Genomic DNA, 18,611 nt, shown 5'->3' with positions numbered 1-18,611 from the left:
GTGTTTTCTATATTCACTATAGAAAAGTCTTATTTCTTGGAGAGTGGTTGTGTTTCCACATATTTATTTAACAAGCCAACATGAGACCTCACATTCAAGGTGACATTTTTATCCATATATTTATATGTGGTTTAATTTTATATTTGCTTAAAAAAACATAGAGGTTTATACTGAAACCTTTGTAAAGCTCCAGTCTCCAGACAGCACTGCCCCATAGAATTTTCCTGTGATGACGGAAATGTTCTGTCTGCACTGTCTAGGGTGGCAGCTACCAGCACAGGTAGCTATCAGGCACTCGAAATGGGCTCTTGGGATTGAAACCGATTTGTTTTAATTTAAATAGCCGCATGTTGTCTACTGGCTGCCGTGTTGGACAGCACGATAAAGACGCTCACAGATAAAAGTGGAGTTGCCGGATACCTCTGTTTCTAAGTAGTATGCCTAAGCTGTTTTTTCCTCAATTTATGCACTTTAGATTTTCCCTTGACTTCCCGTCATCAGCATATAAGGGCTTTGTCTTCTCTCTTCTTTCTCCTTAACTCCTCCAGCATCACAGTTGTCTCCAGGATGAGAATTAGAAAATTCTTGCTATCTAAATGATGTTAGGCTTGAGGACACAGGCAGGTGTGAGAAGTAGAAGGTTCTGGAGTGGAGCACCACCCATCGTTTACCCTGGAACTTTCCTGGCACTGAGAGAGCCTCATCCGGCCACACTCTGTGCTTCGCTTAACTATTTCACACACTTCTTTGTTTTTAGCAACTGGAAAAGGACCTACTGGATCGTCAGCCTCAAGTAAACTCCTTACAAGAGATTTCAGATAGCCTTCTTATCAAGGGCCACGGAGAAGACTATATTGAGGCTGAAGAGAAGGTACACGTTATTGAGAAGAAACTCAAACAGTTACTTGAGCAAGTGTCCCAAGACTTAACGTCTTTGCAGGGCAGCCAGGTAAGTCTCCTTGTGGCTCCTAAATATAAAGATGTCATAGCAGATGCAGACAGGAAAGCAGTGTTGCAGCCTTGCTGTGGGAGGGAGGCCGCAAGCGTGCCATCAAAGTGGCATCTCGAGTCATACCCTTTTCTGGCTGTGTGGCTTTGAAAGGTGCATGAGATCTCTGAAGCTGCTGTATCATTTGTAAGAAGACGATAACCAGAGTACCTTCCTGTTATGGCTGGGTTATGAAAAACAACTCTAATCCTTCTATCCTTTCTGCCTTGCCTTCATGCCAAACAGACTCGAGCCTCCACTTCTCACGTGACACTCTGCTGACCACTCATTTGTCTACTTTCTGCTCTTTAAAATGTGTTCCAACTCAGAACAAAGGGACACCCTAACCACAGCCTTTCTGTTCCAAAGTACACATTTCCTCTTGTGCGGCCAAGACTGTGTCGTCTTGATGGCCTTATGATCACATCAGCACTTCCAGCGAGCTGTCAGCTGTTTCTGTCCCTCTTCCTCCTGCTGAACTCAGTCTCCCGCAGTGTGTGCTAGGGGGTTTTAATGTAAGAGGTCGGCCTTACCTTGTTTACGTTCCCTTTTGTCTGAAAAAGTCCTGGTGGAGTTGGGAGTGAGAGCAATAGAAGAGCCCCCTCTTCAGGAAAGGTCTGAGCTGGGGGCGGGCAGGGCGGTGCAGTGAAGAGTCTGCATGAAGCACGTTTTTGTGCTCTTGAGCCTGTTTTATAAACTGAACCCCTGGGTTGTGGATTTCAGAGCCCAGACCCATCTCTGCCCGGCTTGGATGAGGTAGATGCTGGAGACCAGCCTCCAGCAGCATCCGTGCCAGCTTCCCACGCGAAGGTGAGAGCCTCTTTCTGCCGTGAGAACCACGCGGGTTATTTCAAAAAGTTACTGTGATGATAGGAACTTGGGACTCCGAGGCCCCATTGGATAATTCATGACTGCATAGATTTGCTTCAACCTATCTTACACCCCAGATTAAATTTTAAATATACTTTTAAAGACCTAACTTATGCTGTCTTCTAATCAGCTTCTCTTGAGACCAGAGAGTAGGTTATAAAAGATAGGGAGACGTTAGAGCATCATTTGCAGGCTTCCTGATCTCCCCATTAACAGATCAACAAACTGGAATGTGAAACTCATGATAGTTTAACAAACTCAATTATTTCCTACCTCATAGAGTTTAACCCCAAATGTATTGCTCTCGTCTCACAAGCTTGTCAGGAAGCTGACAGTAAGGCAAGTGTGCAGTTTAAGAAGGAAAGGTGTTTTTATTATTGACAGAACTAACCTGTCTTCAACTCACTTTTATCCAGCAGGTTGGAGCAGAGAGGACAACAAAAGGCGAGAATAAGACCGACAGCAGGTAACAGGGCACTGCAGTCACAGCTCCGAGTCCCCCGTTCTCCACACTTGTCTCACCGGACTTGCCAATGCCACTATCGGGGGCTTTCTAAAAAACCCATTTTCTTTCCTCTGGAAAGGTCTGGGCTTCTTTTCCAAAACTGAACCCCAGCTATGGGCCCCATTTTACTCTCAAGTCCTGGATGTCTTTCTTATGTAAGCAAGGGTTGAGGTCATGTGACTGGGTTTTGCCTCTGGAACCTCCTGATCAGCTCTCTCCCTCCCGTCGACAGGGCGCCTGGCTCTGCAGACCCAGGCAGCTCGAGGCCACAGCGCTCCTTCCTCTCCCGGGTGATCAGGGCGGCGCTGCCCCTCCAGCTGCTGCTCCTGCTGCTGCTGCTGCTGGCCTGCCTGCTGCCCTCCTCCGAAGAGGACTACAGCTGCACTCAGGCCAACAACTTCGCAAGGTCCTTCTACCCCATGCTGAGGTACACCAATGGGCCACCCCCCACTTAGAGGGCTCGGCCCGGCTGGCAGCACCGCTCACCAGCCTGTTTACGGGTGCCTGCCTCATGGCCCCAGAGCGACCTGTGACTGCCAGCACTGGCACGGTCCAGGGACCTGCTAGGACACCTCCCTCAGAGCTGGGCCAGAGGGCTCTCTCGGGACCCAGGGCAGCTTTCATACGATGTTCTCCCAGGGCAGGGAACCTGGGCAGTCATTGCCCAGGACAGTTTGGCAGAGCTAGTTGGCTGGTTTTAGGATCTTTGGAAACTACAGTTTCCTGAAGAGCCAAGCACTTTGTGAATTCTGATTTATTTGTAGAACAACATTATTAAAATGTAGCTAATATGGTTAATGAACAGTAGTGTTCATCACATAGTATATATTCTAGAAACAAGCAAGCAGATTCCGCCTTAGAAATGGTTCAGAAACTCACATGCACCCTTGGCTGATTGATTAAAGCAATCATATTTTAAATGTTTAGACTTTTATTCCAATCTTGAGCTACAGGTTATAAACCAAAATGTTCTGTTCAGTATTTAGGTCTGCTCTTTTATATTGCTTTAAATTTTTTAAGAAATCATATTGCATGGATGTGGTTATTTGTGCATATTTTTAACAATGCTGAATCTGTATGAATAATGTAAACTTTGATTTTTTTAAGAAAATCAGATTTTAGCTCGAGCTTTTGACTCATGTACAGTAAATGCCAAACTACGTACTTGATAAGGACATTTTTGTAAGTTAATTTTATAAGACTTTTCATAGCTAAAGTGATGCTTCAGGTTTTTAACTGGCCAGAGTGGGGTGTTGATACAGATGCCCGAAGCTGTTTGTCATATGTACAACTCAGATGTTTCCCATTAAAACAAAAAATTGCTATACTTTTGTTGTACTGGGTTATATTTAAAAGTAGCTAAATATGTGTAATCTTCCAGAGAACAAAAATTTTAAAAATATTTAGGGGATTGGATTTAAATTCTAAGCTAGTCTTTACATTCTACTTATTTAATTTGGTAGAGAATAACTTTTATGAGAAACCCACAACCTTTATAGGTGGGAATTACCCGTGTGTGACCCACCAGTGCTATAGGGAGCACTGAGGGCAGCCTGGTGTGAAAGGTGGACGTAAAGGGAAAGATCGTTTAACCCAGATTTTTCTATTCCCAGCTCTCTCCAGAGCTAACGGATAATGTTGAACAAACATTACTGGCAAAGTCACCTGCTTTGCATACAGTCCCAATACCACAGTCTGTTTTTCACCTGAACAAAGAGGGTGATTAGACATTTCTGAACCAGTTCCTTGTTAACCACTTAACCTGCATCTTGGGGGACACCGCTGACTCAACTGCAATCTCAGTCCCCTCTTCTCTGCCAAACACCAGCCTCAGGGGAAGCTTGTCAGTAAATGAAGCCTAGATTTTCAGCGCCGAGGCCACTTCTGTGGATGCAGACCTCCACAGGATGTGGCGGTTCAGGAGCCACTTTATATAAAGGGACCAGTTGAAGAGACTGTCTTCGCTTTACCAATTTGTTGGAAATGATATGGAGAAAAAGGTACTTCTCTTACCATGTAAATAGTCTTTTAACTCTCTGAAATAATTCATATTGTTCATGGATTACAATAATCCCAGAGGGAAATTTAAGTGAAAGCGTTACCCAAACTCTTTCTTTAAGCCACTGAGTTGGTTACAAGGTCTTGGCTCCAGTTTTGCTGAGGTAAAAGGCAGAATCTCTACATCTTACTCCTCCTTCCAGACCAGAGGCGATAACCATTCTAGAGACCTTTTCTTGCCCTTTGGGGCAAGTCAGTTCTCAGGATAAAGGCCTTTGAGTCTTAACCCTCACCCTAAGGGTAGCCTCTCTTCACTCAAAGCTTGGTGTAGTCCTAAACACTCATTAAGCAGTAACCTGCTTTGCATTGTCACGGTTTTTGCATTCCCCACGGGCTAGAGAAATTTTCAAATGACTTGGCATTAAGACAACTTCGGTATGAATGAATGACTTTTCTCCCCATCCCTAACATGGTATAATACTAATCTACTCGGATGGGGTAATTACAGAGTCTACCCAAATTTCTATTTTTATATTTGTGGGCTACATTTTACTTGAGCACACAACACCTGTGGTCATAAATCACGTGTGTGAAATTGTATGCAAACATTTGTGTTTATGTACCTTTCTCTAGGAAGGGTGTCCATGGTTTTCGTCAAATCCTTAAAAGGCTCTGTAAACCTAAAATAGAATTAAGAACAGAATGGGAACATTTCTTAGCCCAATCACTGAAAATTCTTATACTCAACTCCCGACAAACACATTTTTAAAACCAAAATTATGAAAAAAAAAAAAAACACTTTATTTAGCTTATGTCACATTAACCTTTCTACAACAGTTCCATAGACATTAAAGGGACACAGCAAATAAAAAGTAGTACCTGGAGGAAGAAAAAGCAGATCTCAAAATCTTCTTTCACACAACAGCAAACATTCATTTGTAAAAAGGCCCAAATTTAAAAGCCTGCTAATGGCACAAAGCATTGATCTGGAGAAAACTGACAAATGATACCCAGCCAATAAGCTCTGAGGTACACAAGACCACTGACTAATAAAGTTAGAGGACCAATAGTCATGGCACTTAGATACCCAACGCAGAAGAACAAATGCAGCAGCAGCACGTTGTGGAGTTGACAGGCGCTGTCCTGGGCCAGCATTGGCGAGCCTTGCCCTTCCCATAAAGGAAGCCCACCATCACATAACAGTGACTGGCCCACAAGTGAATAGGATCCTTGGAATTCAAAAAATAGAGGGGATGGGGTGAGAGAAAGGATCCAAAGCAACAGAAAGAGTTATAAAGAGATCACACAGTGCAGAGAATACATATCATACAGAGCTGCCACTGGAACCAAAATTCCAGCAACTTTGAGAGCTACCAAGAATAAATGGCGTGTATTTCACACTATAGTAAACGCAGGAAAGCATCAGTGCCTAAAAGATGTGAGAATTTTACATGGGTAAATGTCCAAGGAGTATACTCCACTTTCATGTATCTGGGGAAAGCAACAACAGAAGGAGGTGACAGCAGTACTACCTCCTTCTAGCATGAGCCCAGGATGGGAGGACGGGAATGAGAAAATTCATCTTAATTTTTTCCCACCTGTCATGGCTGCTATTCTGTAAAGGTTCACATGGACCCCATCTAAGCTGAGAAGGTAAAGGCAACTGTAATTTAGCCATCTCCGTTCTGCAAGAACAATACTGGCCAGGCAGGCAGAGGCTTGAACTCTGGTCCAAGCTTTGCCATAAGTAGTTTTATCGACTTTGAACAGGTCAGTTTAACCCTCTGGGCTTTAATTTACATTTGTAAATTAAAGATGGGACTGAACTTCTATGTCTACAAGGGTTTCAGGAAATGGAGGTTGGCCACAAGCAGGCCCCACTTAAACCAGAGCAGCCTTGCTTGTCAGATTGCATTTGATGAATGGATTCGGCAGTCTATTAATTTTTCTTTAGGATTTTGTTTTTTTTTTTAACTAGTTAAACTGCATGGTTACTTTCAGCACTGGAACTCTGACTGCCTGTATTCAGTGCTGTCACTCCCTGTGTGACCCTGAGCAAGTCTGCTTATATTCTAGTTTCCACAGCCAAAACATAGGGTAACAGTAATTATTATGAGGATTAATTGTGGATGTATGAGGCACTGAGAACTATGTCTGGCACATAGTAAGTATTCTACAAATATTTTTAGATAGTAAATGATACTATTTTTATCATTCCCTTTATATGTATAACCTTTATAATGTTTTTTTAAAAGATTTTGGGGGGCTTAAAGAAATGTGTTAAATCTTATTAAATAAAATTTTTGTTTCAAAACAGACCTAGAAACTGAAGGTACACCTTGAATTTGAAAAAGTATCAACATATGCAAGCCCCTTAGCAGATTTAAATAACAACCAAACTCAATTTTCACATGCTAGGAAATTCTAGAAATGCTTCAACTTAGTTTATGTCTATGAATATATAATGTAACTCTGCCAAGAATTGGTAACTGATTTTTTTTTTCCTTACTGAAATAAAAAATAATTGCCCTTCCAACTGAGTTAGCAGGTGAAGTAATCCAAAATAAAACTACCTTACTGCAGAGCTTTTGATTTCGCACTGTTTTGTTTTTTAATACAGTTAAGACCCTCCAGATCTATTAGGCTGATAACTAATAATCTTCTATTCCCACCTCAACTTTTTAAGAAAAATCTCTTAAAAATTATTTTAGGGTTGAATCCTTTGCAATTAGTCCCATTGAAAGGGAACATCTGAGAGGACTGAGTCCAGGAAGGAGAGGGGTAGTGAGGGAGGAGGAAGAGGCAATCAGAACAACTCGCAGAAATTCACATGCAGCCCCCGCAGCAGCGTTGGGAGTGCCCACGTGTGTCCCCTAGGAAGTGCCAGCTCCCCACCAGGGTCCTGAGCAAGTGCCCTGTTCTAATGTCCTCTGTATTGGAATGTTCCGTGGTAAATATTTAATTAAAACTTGTCTATATGACTTCACATTAGATACTTGTTTGGAATTAAGCCCAAATCTCATTCGTCTCCCATGAATTAAGTTTCTTGTATTAAGTGATCACTTACCAATCAAAATGGAGGGAAGGAATCTTGCCACACAAGTCCGAGGCAAAGCCGAGGATCACGTTTCCATCGTACATAAAATGTGGCTGGGTGGGGATTTTGCTTTTCAATACTTGGTTCCTGTTTAGTTGTCAGGTCCTATTCTCCCTAGTTAATTCCTTTTTAAAACAACTTGAAAACACTGAAATCCTTGCGTAGCTGTGGGAGAGTTTTAAGTTGCCCATCATGGACTGTTTTTTGGGCGGTGGATAACCTCCAAAAATAAGACCTTTAAAAGAAAGCAGTATTAAAAAGAAATGACTAATCTTTGAAATAGACATTGAGGATTTACCCAAAACATGTAAAAACAGAAGCCTGAGCTTGCACGCTGGTATCTTCCTCAGAGGATATGTGTGGAACAGGTAGGCACAGACTGAAAACATTTCATCTGAATGGGGGAAAGGGCCCTAGAATATTCAGAACAAAGAACACCTTTAAACTATAGACCATGTGATCTCTTAGCCCAGACCCCAGTCTAAGAGACATCCTTACACCAAAGAGGCCTTTCAGGTTGAACTAATTTGTATCACAGCACATGCAGGTGAGACCTGAGCCAAGAAGAAATTACTAAGTGTTACATCTTCCTGATAGGCTAAACCCAACTGCAGCAAAAGGGGTAGCTTCAAGAAGCCTGCAAGAATATCTGAAAAATGAGTAATGGGCACTGATGAGTTTTCATAAGTGCATACAATAGTCTGGATAAGTGCAGGATTTGGCATTCCAGAGTGCTTGGACACTTGAGTCCAATCTGGTGACTGCCCTGGGTCATGAAACTCATCCTAAAGAACTTCACTAGATACTAATGTGGCAACGGCCTGGATCTCATTCTGGTGGTTTTGTTTTGGGGTGGTTTTTATTTTTTCTCTTTTTGGTTCGTTTTGTTTTTTTAACCTGGTATCTCTCTTATAAATACAATTAAGAGAATTTCATCAGCAAATAATTGCTCAAGGCTGCCTTCTTTGTCTCTTACTTCCCACTCTCAAGCCTCCGAACGCTCTGTTTGTCATGGGGAATTCTAAGCTAGCCAGAAAGAAATAAAATTGATCTTCTTGATAACACTGCTTCCCTAGTCCCTATCAAACCAAGCTTATTTTCTGTACTGAATCTCACTAAGGCTATAACACTGAATCACTAAGAATAATTTCAAACCACCTCGTAATACCAACAATAAAATAGTGTGTTCTTTAGGGATATGTCCCAGTGTTTCTGAAACAGTTTTGCTCAACTTTTAGGAAAATTGCACCGATACCAAAATTAAGACTTATTCAAGGTCTCACTAGCAGAAATCAACCTTTATAACACTGAATTTAATCTTCCTAATGACTTAGTAAATACGGAATGTGCTAGCCAAAGTAAACCTGTTTTCAAAAAGAAAATATGTCTAATCTCATTTTTTAAAACATCACAAAAATCACTCATGATGATTTAATTGCTCACTTTCAAAATATAGATGTAACTCATTCTACACATTCACTGTGTTCCAGAAAATTTATACAAAAGCTTCCATTTTAAAAAAGTTAAAATTTCAGAGGTACTTTATCATCATGTCCTATTTATGTTCCACTTGGAATAAGAACTAGTATTTTACTAAGTTTCTATTTCACTCAGTCCACCATATAAATTTTCTGTTAAGAAAATATTTTAAAAGAGCCCTAAAGTGTAAATTCTTAGTGGCTATAAATAATTAGTATTTCTTTTTTGAGTGGAGTTCACAAACCAAGTCTTCTTCAAGTGGTGTGCTCATCAAGTCCACACAGTTTGGCCCTAAACTTAACACACTAGCATGCGTGTAGCTAGTCATCCATCCGTGGAACAGTTGTGGCTGCCCCGGGAAAGCATGGCAGTCACCATACCCACAGGAGAGAACCCCATTCTTGCAAACACAGGATCATCCTCCAGCACACATACTGGACCCCGTGAGACAAGAGTTTTAAAGAAGCACAAATCCAGGGGCAGGGAGATTTAAATTACAATCCTCCTTTAAAGTGAGCATACACATGTACGTACACGCACACACACACACACACACACACACACACACACTCACTCCAAAAAATTATCAGGCTCTGATGCGCATCAAGAGGGATGAACCTGGATGAAGATGGCATCAAGGTCGGAGGGGAAGAATGTAGCTCACATCCCAGCTTGACCACTGGCTCCCTAGGTCGCAGTCCCTGTCCTTCAACAGAATAATAGTCCTGACAATAGTCCTCACAGGCCTGTAAGGTAGGTTAAACTCATTAGTTGATGGTCATCATGGTTTTCAATCCCATAATTGTGGTCCAGGGAGAGCTTACAAAGGTCTATTCTAAAAGACAGTTTAGGTCACACAATAAATGTTAGTTTACTTATAAGTGTGCCACGTTCTCTCCCCTTTCCTGCTTTACAACACATCCAGGTCAGATTTCCATTCATTCCTAAAACTCTACAATGTTTTCCAAAGGCGTGGAAGGGAGATGGAAAGTAAGAAAGGGGTCACACTGATATCCTACGAGGCCCAGCAAGACAAACCGTCCTAATGCGCCCCCAAGTAACAAGGAAAACCGGCTTTCTCACCCCGACTCTGGGAAGTGGTCAGGGAAGGATGCTACATGACTGCACCTACAATAAGCAAAGGAGGGTCCACACAGAAAGAGGATAAAGCTCGCCCACTCCCGGTGGGGCTCACGATTCGCCAGGGAGTTCACGTTTCAGCCGCTGACCTCTGCAGCCTGTTCACCTCAGGGCTAGGCATCACTGAGCCGAGAGTTCTGGGAGCCCTCTTTGCTCTTACTCTTCTCTGCTGGGCTGTACTTGGACCCTGTGACTGAAGACTTGTGTCCTCGAAGTGTGTGGGCATTCAGCATCTCCAGCAGTAGGTCGTAGACTGGGACCATGTTTTTGCACTTCATGCTGAGCAGGTGTTCCATGCCCTTGTTACTATGGGGACAAAAAGATGCTGATATTCCCATGAGGCAGCCAAGTGAACTCTGAAATCTTCCCCAACTCTCCCCAACATAATAAATCTACCTGCCCTCCCACCACGCCCACCTCCATGCACTTCCCCCGGCCTTTTGTTCTATGGGTCTGGCATCTGGATCCTTCAATGATCTGCACTTAAGGGCAAGGACAATGCCCCGTGGACCTCTGTCCCACCACTCACATGCAATGGCCTGGCAGCACCTGGTGCAGAGAACAGTTTACTCTCATTGTTCACAGTAGTTGTGTTCTATATAATTACCACAAACACTGAATTGGTGAATATTGAACCATTGCTCCTGAGGGAAAAACACAGTTAGGTTCCCGAGAGCCTCTAGTCACAAAATTTTCATCAGCGCATTAATATATAACCTCATTTTAACTGTTTTGGTTTGAAGACTTTAACGTATTGTTGATTCATTAACATTTAACTCACGGCCTATAGCACTATAGCTCATGCTTGAACTAAGCTTATCTAACATATCTTCTCCATAATGCACAGCACAGCCTTCTGGCACTATGTCTGGGGACCATTTTTAGAAAATGAAATCTCCAACAAAAAGCACAAAAAATGCAAAATCACGACATTAAATAGACCATGTAAGAGACACTTGTTTACAATATGAGAGCTGAAACAGAAAGCAGAGCATTGCCTTGCCGACCTCAGCTGGGAATGCAAGTATGGACAACTCAAATGTTTCTGCCACCCTGTCAATGTTCCCGAATGATCCTGAAAGCACTGCGATTGATTTGGGGGTCATAAATTTTAGCAAGCAGGAAAATTCACAAACATGGAATCCGTGAATAACGGTGGATTATCTGTTCTACAAATGGTTGTGTGCCAAATAACCATTATACAGAGGCAGGGGTTGTTTTCACTTCCAAACCCTTGTTCAAGTTCTTGAGGTGTATGCTTTCTTCCCCATGGCCCCCAGACTTTCCTGCTCATCTCCTTTCTTTCAGCTCCAGGGCAGGACTACCCTCATCCTGGGTGACATTAGGCAGTGAGCCTTCGCTGCACTGGCACAACGCCATCTGCAGACATCAGCACACCCAATTTACCACAGCCCTGCCTTCCCAAACCTGTCAGCTCGCCAGTTCTCTTACGTCTCATTCTTAATGTCCTGATGCTATCGCAAGGAGAGAACAACTCCCAGAGAAGGCTTTGTGCACTTCCCCAGATCACCAGCCTCAAGAGTTGATCTGGGAGAGCTGGGTTTAGCCTCTTCAAGAAAATGACCTCAAGGCCCAGGCCCTCAGCAGTACGAGGAGGGGTTCACTTTAGGGAAAGACCTGCACCTTTTAGAGCAACATAAACAAAAACCCCCAACAACTAAAAGTAGATGAGCCACCACAGGATGCCATAAAGATCCTGTGAGGTGCCACGTGACAGTCATTCAATGCCCACTATGTGCCTACTTTTGGTTACAGGTGTGTGCACTGATGAAGAACCCCCATTTGCTTTCAGGGGTCCACCTTCTTTGAAAGGTGACAATTCTACCTTATCTATCTATCTCAAACTTGTACTTTTCCCAAGGCTCTTCAGCCTCTGAGCAGGCCACCACCCCCCAATCCTCATATCCCCATGTACCAGTGAAGTGGATTGTACCTGGTGTGCCTGACATGCGAAAGGAGCATCAGGAGGTTAGCCAGGCGGATGGACTGCTGCTGGGAGGGGATGCCACTCTTGGCGATCACCCAGACCAGAGCATCGATCACGGCATTCAGCAAGTGAGTCAGCTTCCGACTGCTCTCAGCCTCCTGGGCTGGTGCAGCTAGAGGGTACATACCTGGGCAAAGAATAAAAGCCATGATTCATCGCTCTAAGAAAAGGAAACGGAAGTCGTGTGCTCAGGTGTTCAACATGCCAACATTTCCAGAAAGGAGGCCAAGTTGCCCTGGGTTCTGCATGTGTGCTGAAATCTTAAAAGCACAACTTTACCTCTCCGTGGTGCCTCCCCGTCCCCCTGAGCCAGCCCCATGGCTGAGCTGGAAGGGCAAGCCTGGCTGAATCTGGGCAGACTAAAGTGCCCACCTGGCCCAGAATTGTGGCCTTACTTTGTAAATGTATCTAGTTCTCTCAAACCATTATATAGTTTATCTCAGTTGCAGCAACAAATACACATATAAAGATGGTCAGAAAGTGAGACTAAGTCTCCTCTTAGCCCCTGGGAGGGCCTCGCAGTAAGGGGAGTTTAATAAACACACGACCACTGCTATGCGGTCTCTCCTGCCACGTGCAGTCACAGTGAGCTCGCTGCCACCTATGTACAGGCCGTCAGCATCCCACCTCCGGTGGCACCTTGCTGGAGCAGGAAGGCCACCAATTTTGAGTCAGACAGGCCTACTACATGTCTACCACTCTGACCCCTGACCAGTTTTCCAGCTCCTCCAGCCTCGGCTCCTCACTGAGCAAAGTTTGCAGGCACGTGTCTTCCAAGGTCCCCATATCCACACCACCAAGCAGGTTGCTTCTCCCATCCTGCCCTGTACTGTTTAATTCTCCACTAACTAGCATCTAAGATACTAGGGCCTCCCTATGGTTGCAAAATGATAGCTCAGGTAAATCTTTCCCGCACCCCTATCCCCAACTCCCTGATTCCTGAAAGCAAGGAAATAACTAGCTTTTCTTCCAGGCTTTTGATTTCAAAGTAAAAATAAATAGCAAATATGTGAAAACAAAAGTGGAGCTGCCAACTTTTGGCTGCAGTGAGAGCGAAGGATGGCTGGCACTCCATCAGCCACAGAATTTGTTTTGGCAATTTGGTTCTCTATTTTTATTGGCAATTTCAGTTTAAGTAAGGCAACTAAGTTCAATTAAGGCAAAGTACATACCGAACTACAATTATGCAAGTGTAGTGTTTCAACACGTCCCTGGGCGCATGTCCCTCCATGTCTAATAATGCAGGTTTAAAATATTCATCTTTTAAACAGCCCAGAATCACTTCTCTAACCCACATGCTAACCTCGTTCTCCACAGTCCTTGAACCTCCCACTGCCCCCCACAGCAGATGACCTGCCCTTCCACTGCAGAGGAAACAAGCCCCCACCCTCAACCCAGCATGCCCCTTTCAGTGGCCAAAATGCAGATCTGCTCATGTGGCTCTAATGACTTCCCAGCTCTTGGGGCAGAGTCCAAACCACCCTGGGCACTTATCCAGGGTACCAGTCTCTTCTTGCTCTTTCCATCCTTAGTTCCAAGCACACCTCACCTTGAACTTTACTTTCAATTTCTTGAACAGGTCGGTGATGCCCTGAACATGCTGAACTTTCTTTCTGCTTAGGAACACTCTCCCCCTCCTCCTCCTCCTCCTCTCTCCCTCCTCTTGCTTATCTATATCCATTCCTCCTATAGATCCCAGCCTGGTTATGAACTTCCTTCTGGAAGGTTCCCCTGACCCACAAGCTGGATATCCTTATACATGCCCCACAGCCACTCTCCCACCCTCAAAGAGACTAGACATACGCACTTCAAGGGCACAGACTATCTGTCATTATATCCCTATCTCCTAGTGCAATGACTGGTGTGAAGTACACATTCATAAATGGAAGCACTAGACTGAATTCACATAGGTTCAAATTTTTTTTTTTTTTGCATTTTTAAACCAATCATAATTGAAACAATATGCATGTTAATGCATATTTTAGGTACACTACAAAATTATTAATCAAATAAAAGTATGGAGAATATTATTTTAAGCTTCCTTTCCCTATTGACCACACCTGCATTAACAAGTGCCTTATATTAACTACCTTTAGTCTGCTCAGCTATATGACTTGTATGTGCTCCATGGATTTCTCTTCTAAAAATATCCAAAATTGTGTAGAATCATGTCTCCATCAAAAGTGACAAAGACTGAAAATATAACAAACCCTCAGCTTGTACACAAATGTTCATAGCAACATTACTCATAAGAGTTTACAAATGGAAACAATTTAAATGTCCATTAACTGATGAATGGATTAACACAATGTGGCATATTCCATATAATGGAATATTATTCAGCCATAAAAAAAGGAATGAAGTACTTTGAAAATATGTGAAGTGAAAGAAGCCTGGTCACAAAGGACCACATTTTGTAGACTCCATTCATATGAACTGGCCAGAACAGGCAAATCTACACAGACAGAAAGTAAGTTAGAGAGTGCCCGGGATGTAGGTGGGACAGAGCCTGGGGAGCGGTGGAGAAGGAGTACAGTGTTTCTTTTGGGATGATAAAAATGTTCTAAAATTGGTTGTGATGATGGTTGGCTAAGGCTATAAATACACTAAAAACCACTGAAGTTTGTACTTTAAATCAGTAAATTGTATGGTATGTGAATTCTATCACAATAAAGCTGTTATTCAAAATAATAAAATAAATCCACATAACCAAAATTACAGTAAAACAAAAGGGCCCTCAGTGCCTCCTCTGTCTGACCAAAAGCTCCCATCAGCGTGTGTTGGTTATTGGCTCACCTCCTTCATAAGCGAGCAGTCATTGCCAAGGTCTGGGTCTTGTATAGGCTCTGAAGAGAGCACAGTTCCATTCAGGACCCGGAGTCCAACAGTGACAAAGGTTTGGGGGACAGGAATCACTACAGTTTTGGAAAGGCATATGCTATATCAATTTAATATGTACAAAAACATTTTATACACAAGAAAATTAACCTATATAAAATCTTCCTGGGAAGGAATTGGGCTGAAGAGTACCCATTTTGCTACCTGACTCTCCGGTTAACTGTACAGTGCTTGCACTTGGGTATTCATGTACCCCCTTGCTCACCGAACATGTATGTTGAGAGTGACTGCTAAGTGGCAGATCCTGGGCAGGGGCAAGTGACAAGACACAAAGCTCCTGCCCTCAGGATGATCACTGCGCAGATACAGAAAACAACAAATAATTTGCCCCTGCTACTACCCCCCAAAGGTAAAAACATCAGGTAAGATTCATTTTAGAACCAAATTAGATTACTTTTCATGAAACTAAAGAAATACAGTACAAAGGCAAGATCTTGGCACCAGGCCCCACACATACCGAAGAAAGTAAAATAAAATCAAGGACATAATCTCCTCTCCTCTTTATCGCCTGGGAACAGCTGTGTGTTCCTCTCACTAGCCCACCTAATGACATTCTGAGCAGCACATGGGGGGAGACGGGCAACCTCCCAAGATTTGCTATGTCCTAAATGTTCGAAAGATGAAGATATAAACTTGCCTTGACTGAAGGCAAATAAATCAGAAGATCTACAGTATTTACTAAAAATCCCAGAATACCAACCAAAGGAAAACTGTTCTGGCTTTTGGGCGGCGTATGTGGTGTTTGCTTGTTTGCTTTGTGAAAGGAACTTCTCTCTGCCTATGACCATCCCCTTTATTATCACCTCCTACCCTCCAGAACCATGAGAACAGACTAAAGTTCAAAAGGTGCTGGTGATATGAAACCAGCAGAACGATGTCCACAGTGCTTTGACCATATGTTCTTGATCAACAGGAAAGGACCCATCTTGCCTCTTTAGCATCCTTCTGTGTGTCTTTTTGTGCCTTTCCCTTCTCCACACACACTACGTAGGAACTCTTGCCATAAACTCAGAGTGAACCAGGGTTTGAATTGATATCTCTTAATAACTTTTTTAGGTTTTTAAAAAATTTTATTATTCATTTCAAGTATAGATTTCTCTTAATAATTTTCTTAACATAAAATAGGATTGCCTGGTTCTAATTCTCAATTTCTTTCATTTAATAAGTTTCATCCTTTAAGTCTTAAAATTGTTTAGCTAAATAGACTTATTCCTAATTTCAAATATTTTTAAAGACTATTCACAGATTGATTCCACTCAATTTCCTAGATTCAGTAGCCTCTAATTCTATCCAACCTGACTGAGTGACATAATCCCAACCAAGCTTGTAACAAAAGCAGAAAAATAGGCCAACCTATCCTGCAGACCCTCTCCAGACAGCCCAATGCTTACACGGCCTGACAAGGCAAACTAGAAACAAGCAAGTGGCAGCCCTCAGAGATTCTGCTACCTTAATGAGACAGAGAACATTCACAGCCTTCTGAGTTTAAGAAACCTACTCCATTCCTCCTCTCCTGACAGTCACCGTCCAAGGCCTCCACCCTGTGCTGGATTCAGTTCCCTGCTTAGTAGTATGATTTTACTCTTCGGGCTGCAATATTTGCTCTCCATCTTTTTTTCTGTTTTGTTTTTATTACATGTTTATAGATTGAGCTATAACTGACATACAATAACCTGCAATATTTAATGTGTATGATTTGATGAGGTTTGACACTAGTAAAACCATCATCACAATCAAAACACATTCACCATCCACAAAAGTTCACTTGTGTCCCTTTGTAATCTATCCCTCCCTTTCTCCCAACCTCCATCTTATCCCCTAGCATCTACTGATCTGTTGCCACTACAGATTAGCTTGCTTTTGTCGAAATTTTATATAAATGAGGTCTTACAATATGTATACTTTTGTCTGTCTTCTTTCAATCAGCACCATTATTTTGAGATCTATTCATAAGGTTGCATGTATCATTCAATTCTTTTTATTGCCGAGTAGTATTCTACTGTATGAACAGAGAAAAGTTTGTTTATCCTTTCACCTATTGGTGGGCATTTGAGTTGTTACCAGTTTTTGTATGAACATATACTTTAATTTCTCTTGAGTAAATATACCAAGGAGTGAAACAATTGGGTCATCTGGTAGATGTCTGCTTAACTTTTTTTAAAAATGCCAAACAGGTTTTCAAAGAGGTTGTACTAATTTACCAGCAGTGTACAAGAGTTCTCATTACCCTACATCATCATAAACACTTGATATGGTCAGTTTTTTTAACTGTAGCCATTCTATTGGGTATATAGTGTTTTTTTATTGTGATTTTAACTTCACTTCTCTAATGAATAATTTTAGCATCTTTTCTTGTAATTATTTGCCATCGGTATATCTTCTTTACTGAAGTGTCTGTTCAAACATCTACCCATTTTTTAAGTGGGTTGTTATTCTTATTATTGAGCTGTCACAGTTCTTTATACAGTTAGATACAAGTCCTTTGCTGAAAATATATTTTTCAAATATTTTATCCTGGTCTGTGGCTTGCCTTTCCATTTTCATAAGAGCACCTTTGGAAAAGCAAAAGATTTTAATTATGAGAAAAACCAAGTTATGAATTTTTTAAAGTTTTTGTTAATTGTGTCTTATTAGAGAAATCTTTGCCAAATTCAACGTAAACAAGATAGTCTCCTAAATTTTTCCTAGTTTTATAATTTTAGTCTTCACATTTAGGTCTATGATCTATTTGAGTGAATTTTAATAATATGGCATGAGGTTCAGTTCAAGGTTCAGCTTTTGCATATATCTATCCAACAGTTCAAGCATCATTTATTAAAAGATCATCCTTCTCCCATTTCCTTGACATCTTCGCTGAAAATCAACAAAGTTGTATAAGTCTATTGTTGGACTCTCTATTCTGTTCCATTTATCTATTTAACTACTTTGATGTCTATATATTGTTTTGAAGGCTTTATTAATAAAGCCATCAAATCTTGAAATCAAGCAGCATAAGTCCTCTAACTTCGTTATTTTTCAAAATTGTCTTGGCTGTTCCAGATCCATTGCATTTCCATATGAATTTAAGAATCGGTTTGTCAATTTCTACCCAAAAGCCTGCCAAGATTTTTATCATGATTAAGTTGATCATTTTGGGGAAGGACTGCCTTCTTAATTATCTTGACTCTTCTAGCCCATTAACATATCTATTTATTTAGAATTTAATTTTTCTCAATAATGTTTTATAGTTTTCAGTGTGTAGTCTCACATCTTTGTCAAATTTATCCCTAAGAATTCATAATTTTTGATGCTATTATAAAAGGCATTGATTTTTAATTTCAATTACCAATTGTTCATTGCTATCAGATAGAAATACAATTGATTTTTATGTAATGCCCTTATAGCCCACAACCTTGCTAAACTCACTTTTTTTGTAGACTCCTTGGGATTTTCTACATGGATAATCATGTTTTCAAAAGAAGAGTTTTATGTGTACCTTTCCAACCTGGATGCTTATCTCTTTTCTAGCCTTATTGCTAGAACTTCTACTAAAATGTTGAATAGAATTAGTGAGTGGACATACTTGCCTTGTTTCTGATCATGATTAAGTATAGTATTAGCTGTCAGTTTTTCAGAAATGTTCTTAATC

General features: G+C 41.7%; 2 protein-coding genes across 3 annotated transcripts in view; one reads left to right on the top strand and one right to left on the bottom strand.

The window, feature by feature from the left end:
* SYNE2 (spectrin repeat containing nuclear envelope protein 2) overlaps positions 1-3,690 on the top strand; it is a 293,506-nt gene extending 289,816 nt beyond the window's left edge. The window contains exons 112-115 of the mRNA XM_011386203.2: positions 758-949; positions 1,712-1,798; positions 2,278-2,324; positions 2,596-3,690. Of these exons, the coding sequence (XP_011384505.1) occupies positions 758-949; positions 1,712-1,798; positions 2,278-2,324; positions 2,596-2,818 (549 nt within the window). The 3' untranslated portion in view covers positions 2,819-3,690. The remainder of the gene's footprint in view (positions 1-757; positions 950-1,711; positions 1,799-2,277; positions 2,325-2,595) is intronic.
* Positions 3,691-6,385: 2,695 nt separating this feature from the next.
* ESR2 (estrogen receptor 2) overlaps positions 6,386-18,611 on the bottom strand; it is a 51,513-nt gene continuing 39,287 nt past the window's right edge. For both annotated transcript variants that reach the window (XM_023527097.1, XM_011384558.2), the window contains 2 exons: positions 12,032-12,212; positions 6,386-10,383 (listed from right to left, as the gene is read on the bottom strand). In XM_023527097.1, the coding sequence (XP_023382865.1) occupies positions 10,191-10,383; positions 12,032-12,212 (374 nt within the window). In that variant the 3' untranslated portion in view covers positions 6,386-10,190. The remainder of the gene's footprint in view (positions 10,384-12,031; positions 12,213-18,611) is intronic.

This window comes from Pteropus vampyrus, unplaced genomic scaffold (assembly GCF_000151845.1).
Source record: "Pteropus vampyrus isolate Shadow unplaced genomic scaffold, Pvam_2.0 Scaffold15, whole genome shotgun sequence".
Taxonomy (NCBI): domain Eukaryota; kingdom Metazoa; phylum Chordata; class Mammalia; order Chiroptera; family Pteropodidae; genus Pteropus; species Pteropus vampyrus.
The sequence above is the reverse complement of the archived record's forward strand: the minus strand, read 5'-3'. Positions and strand labels throughout refer to the sequence as shown.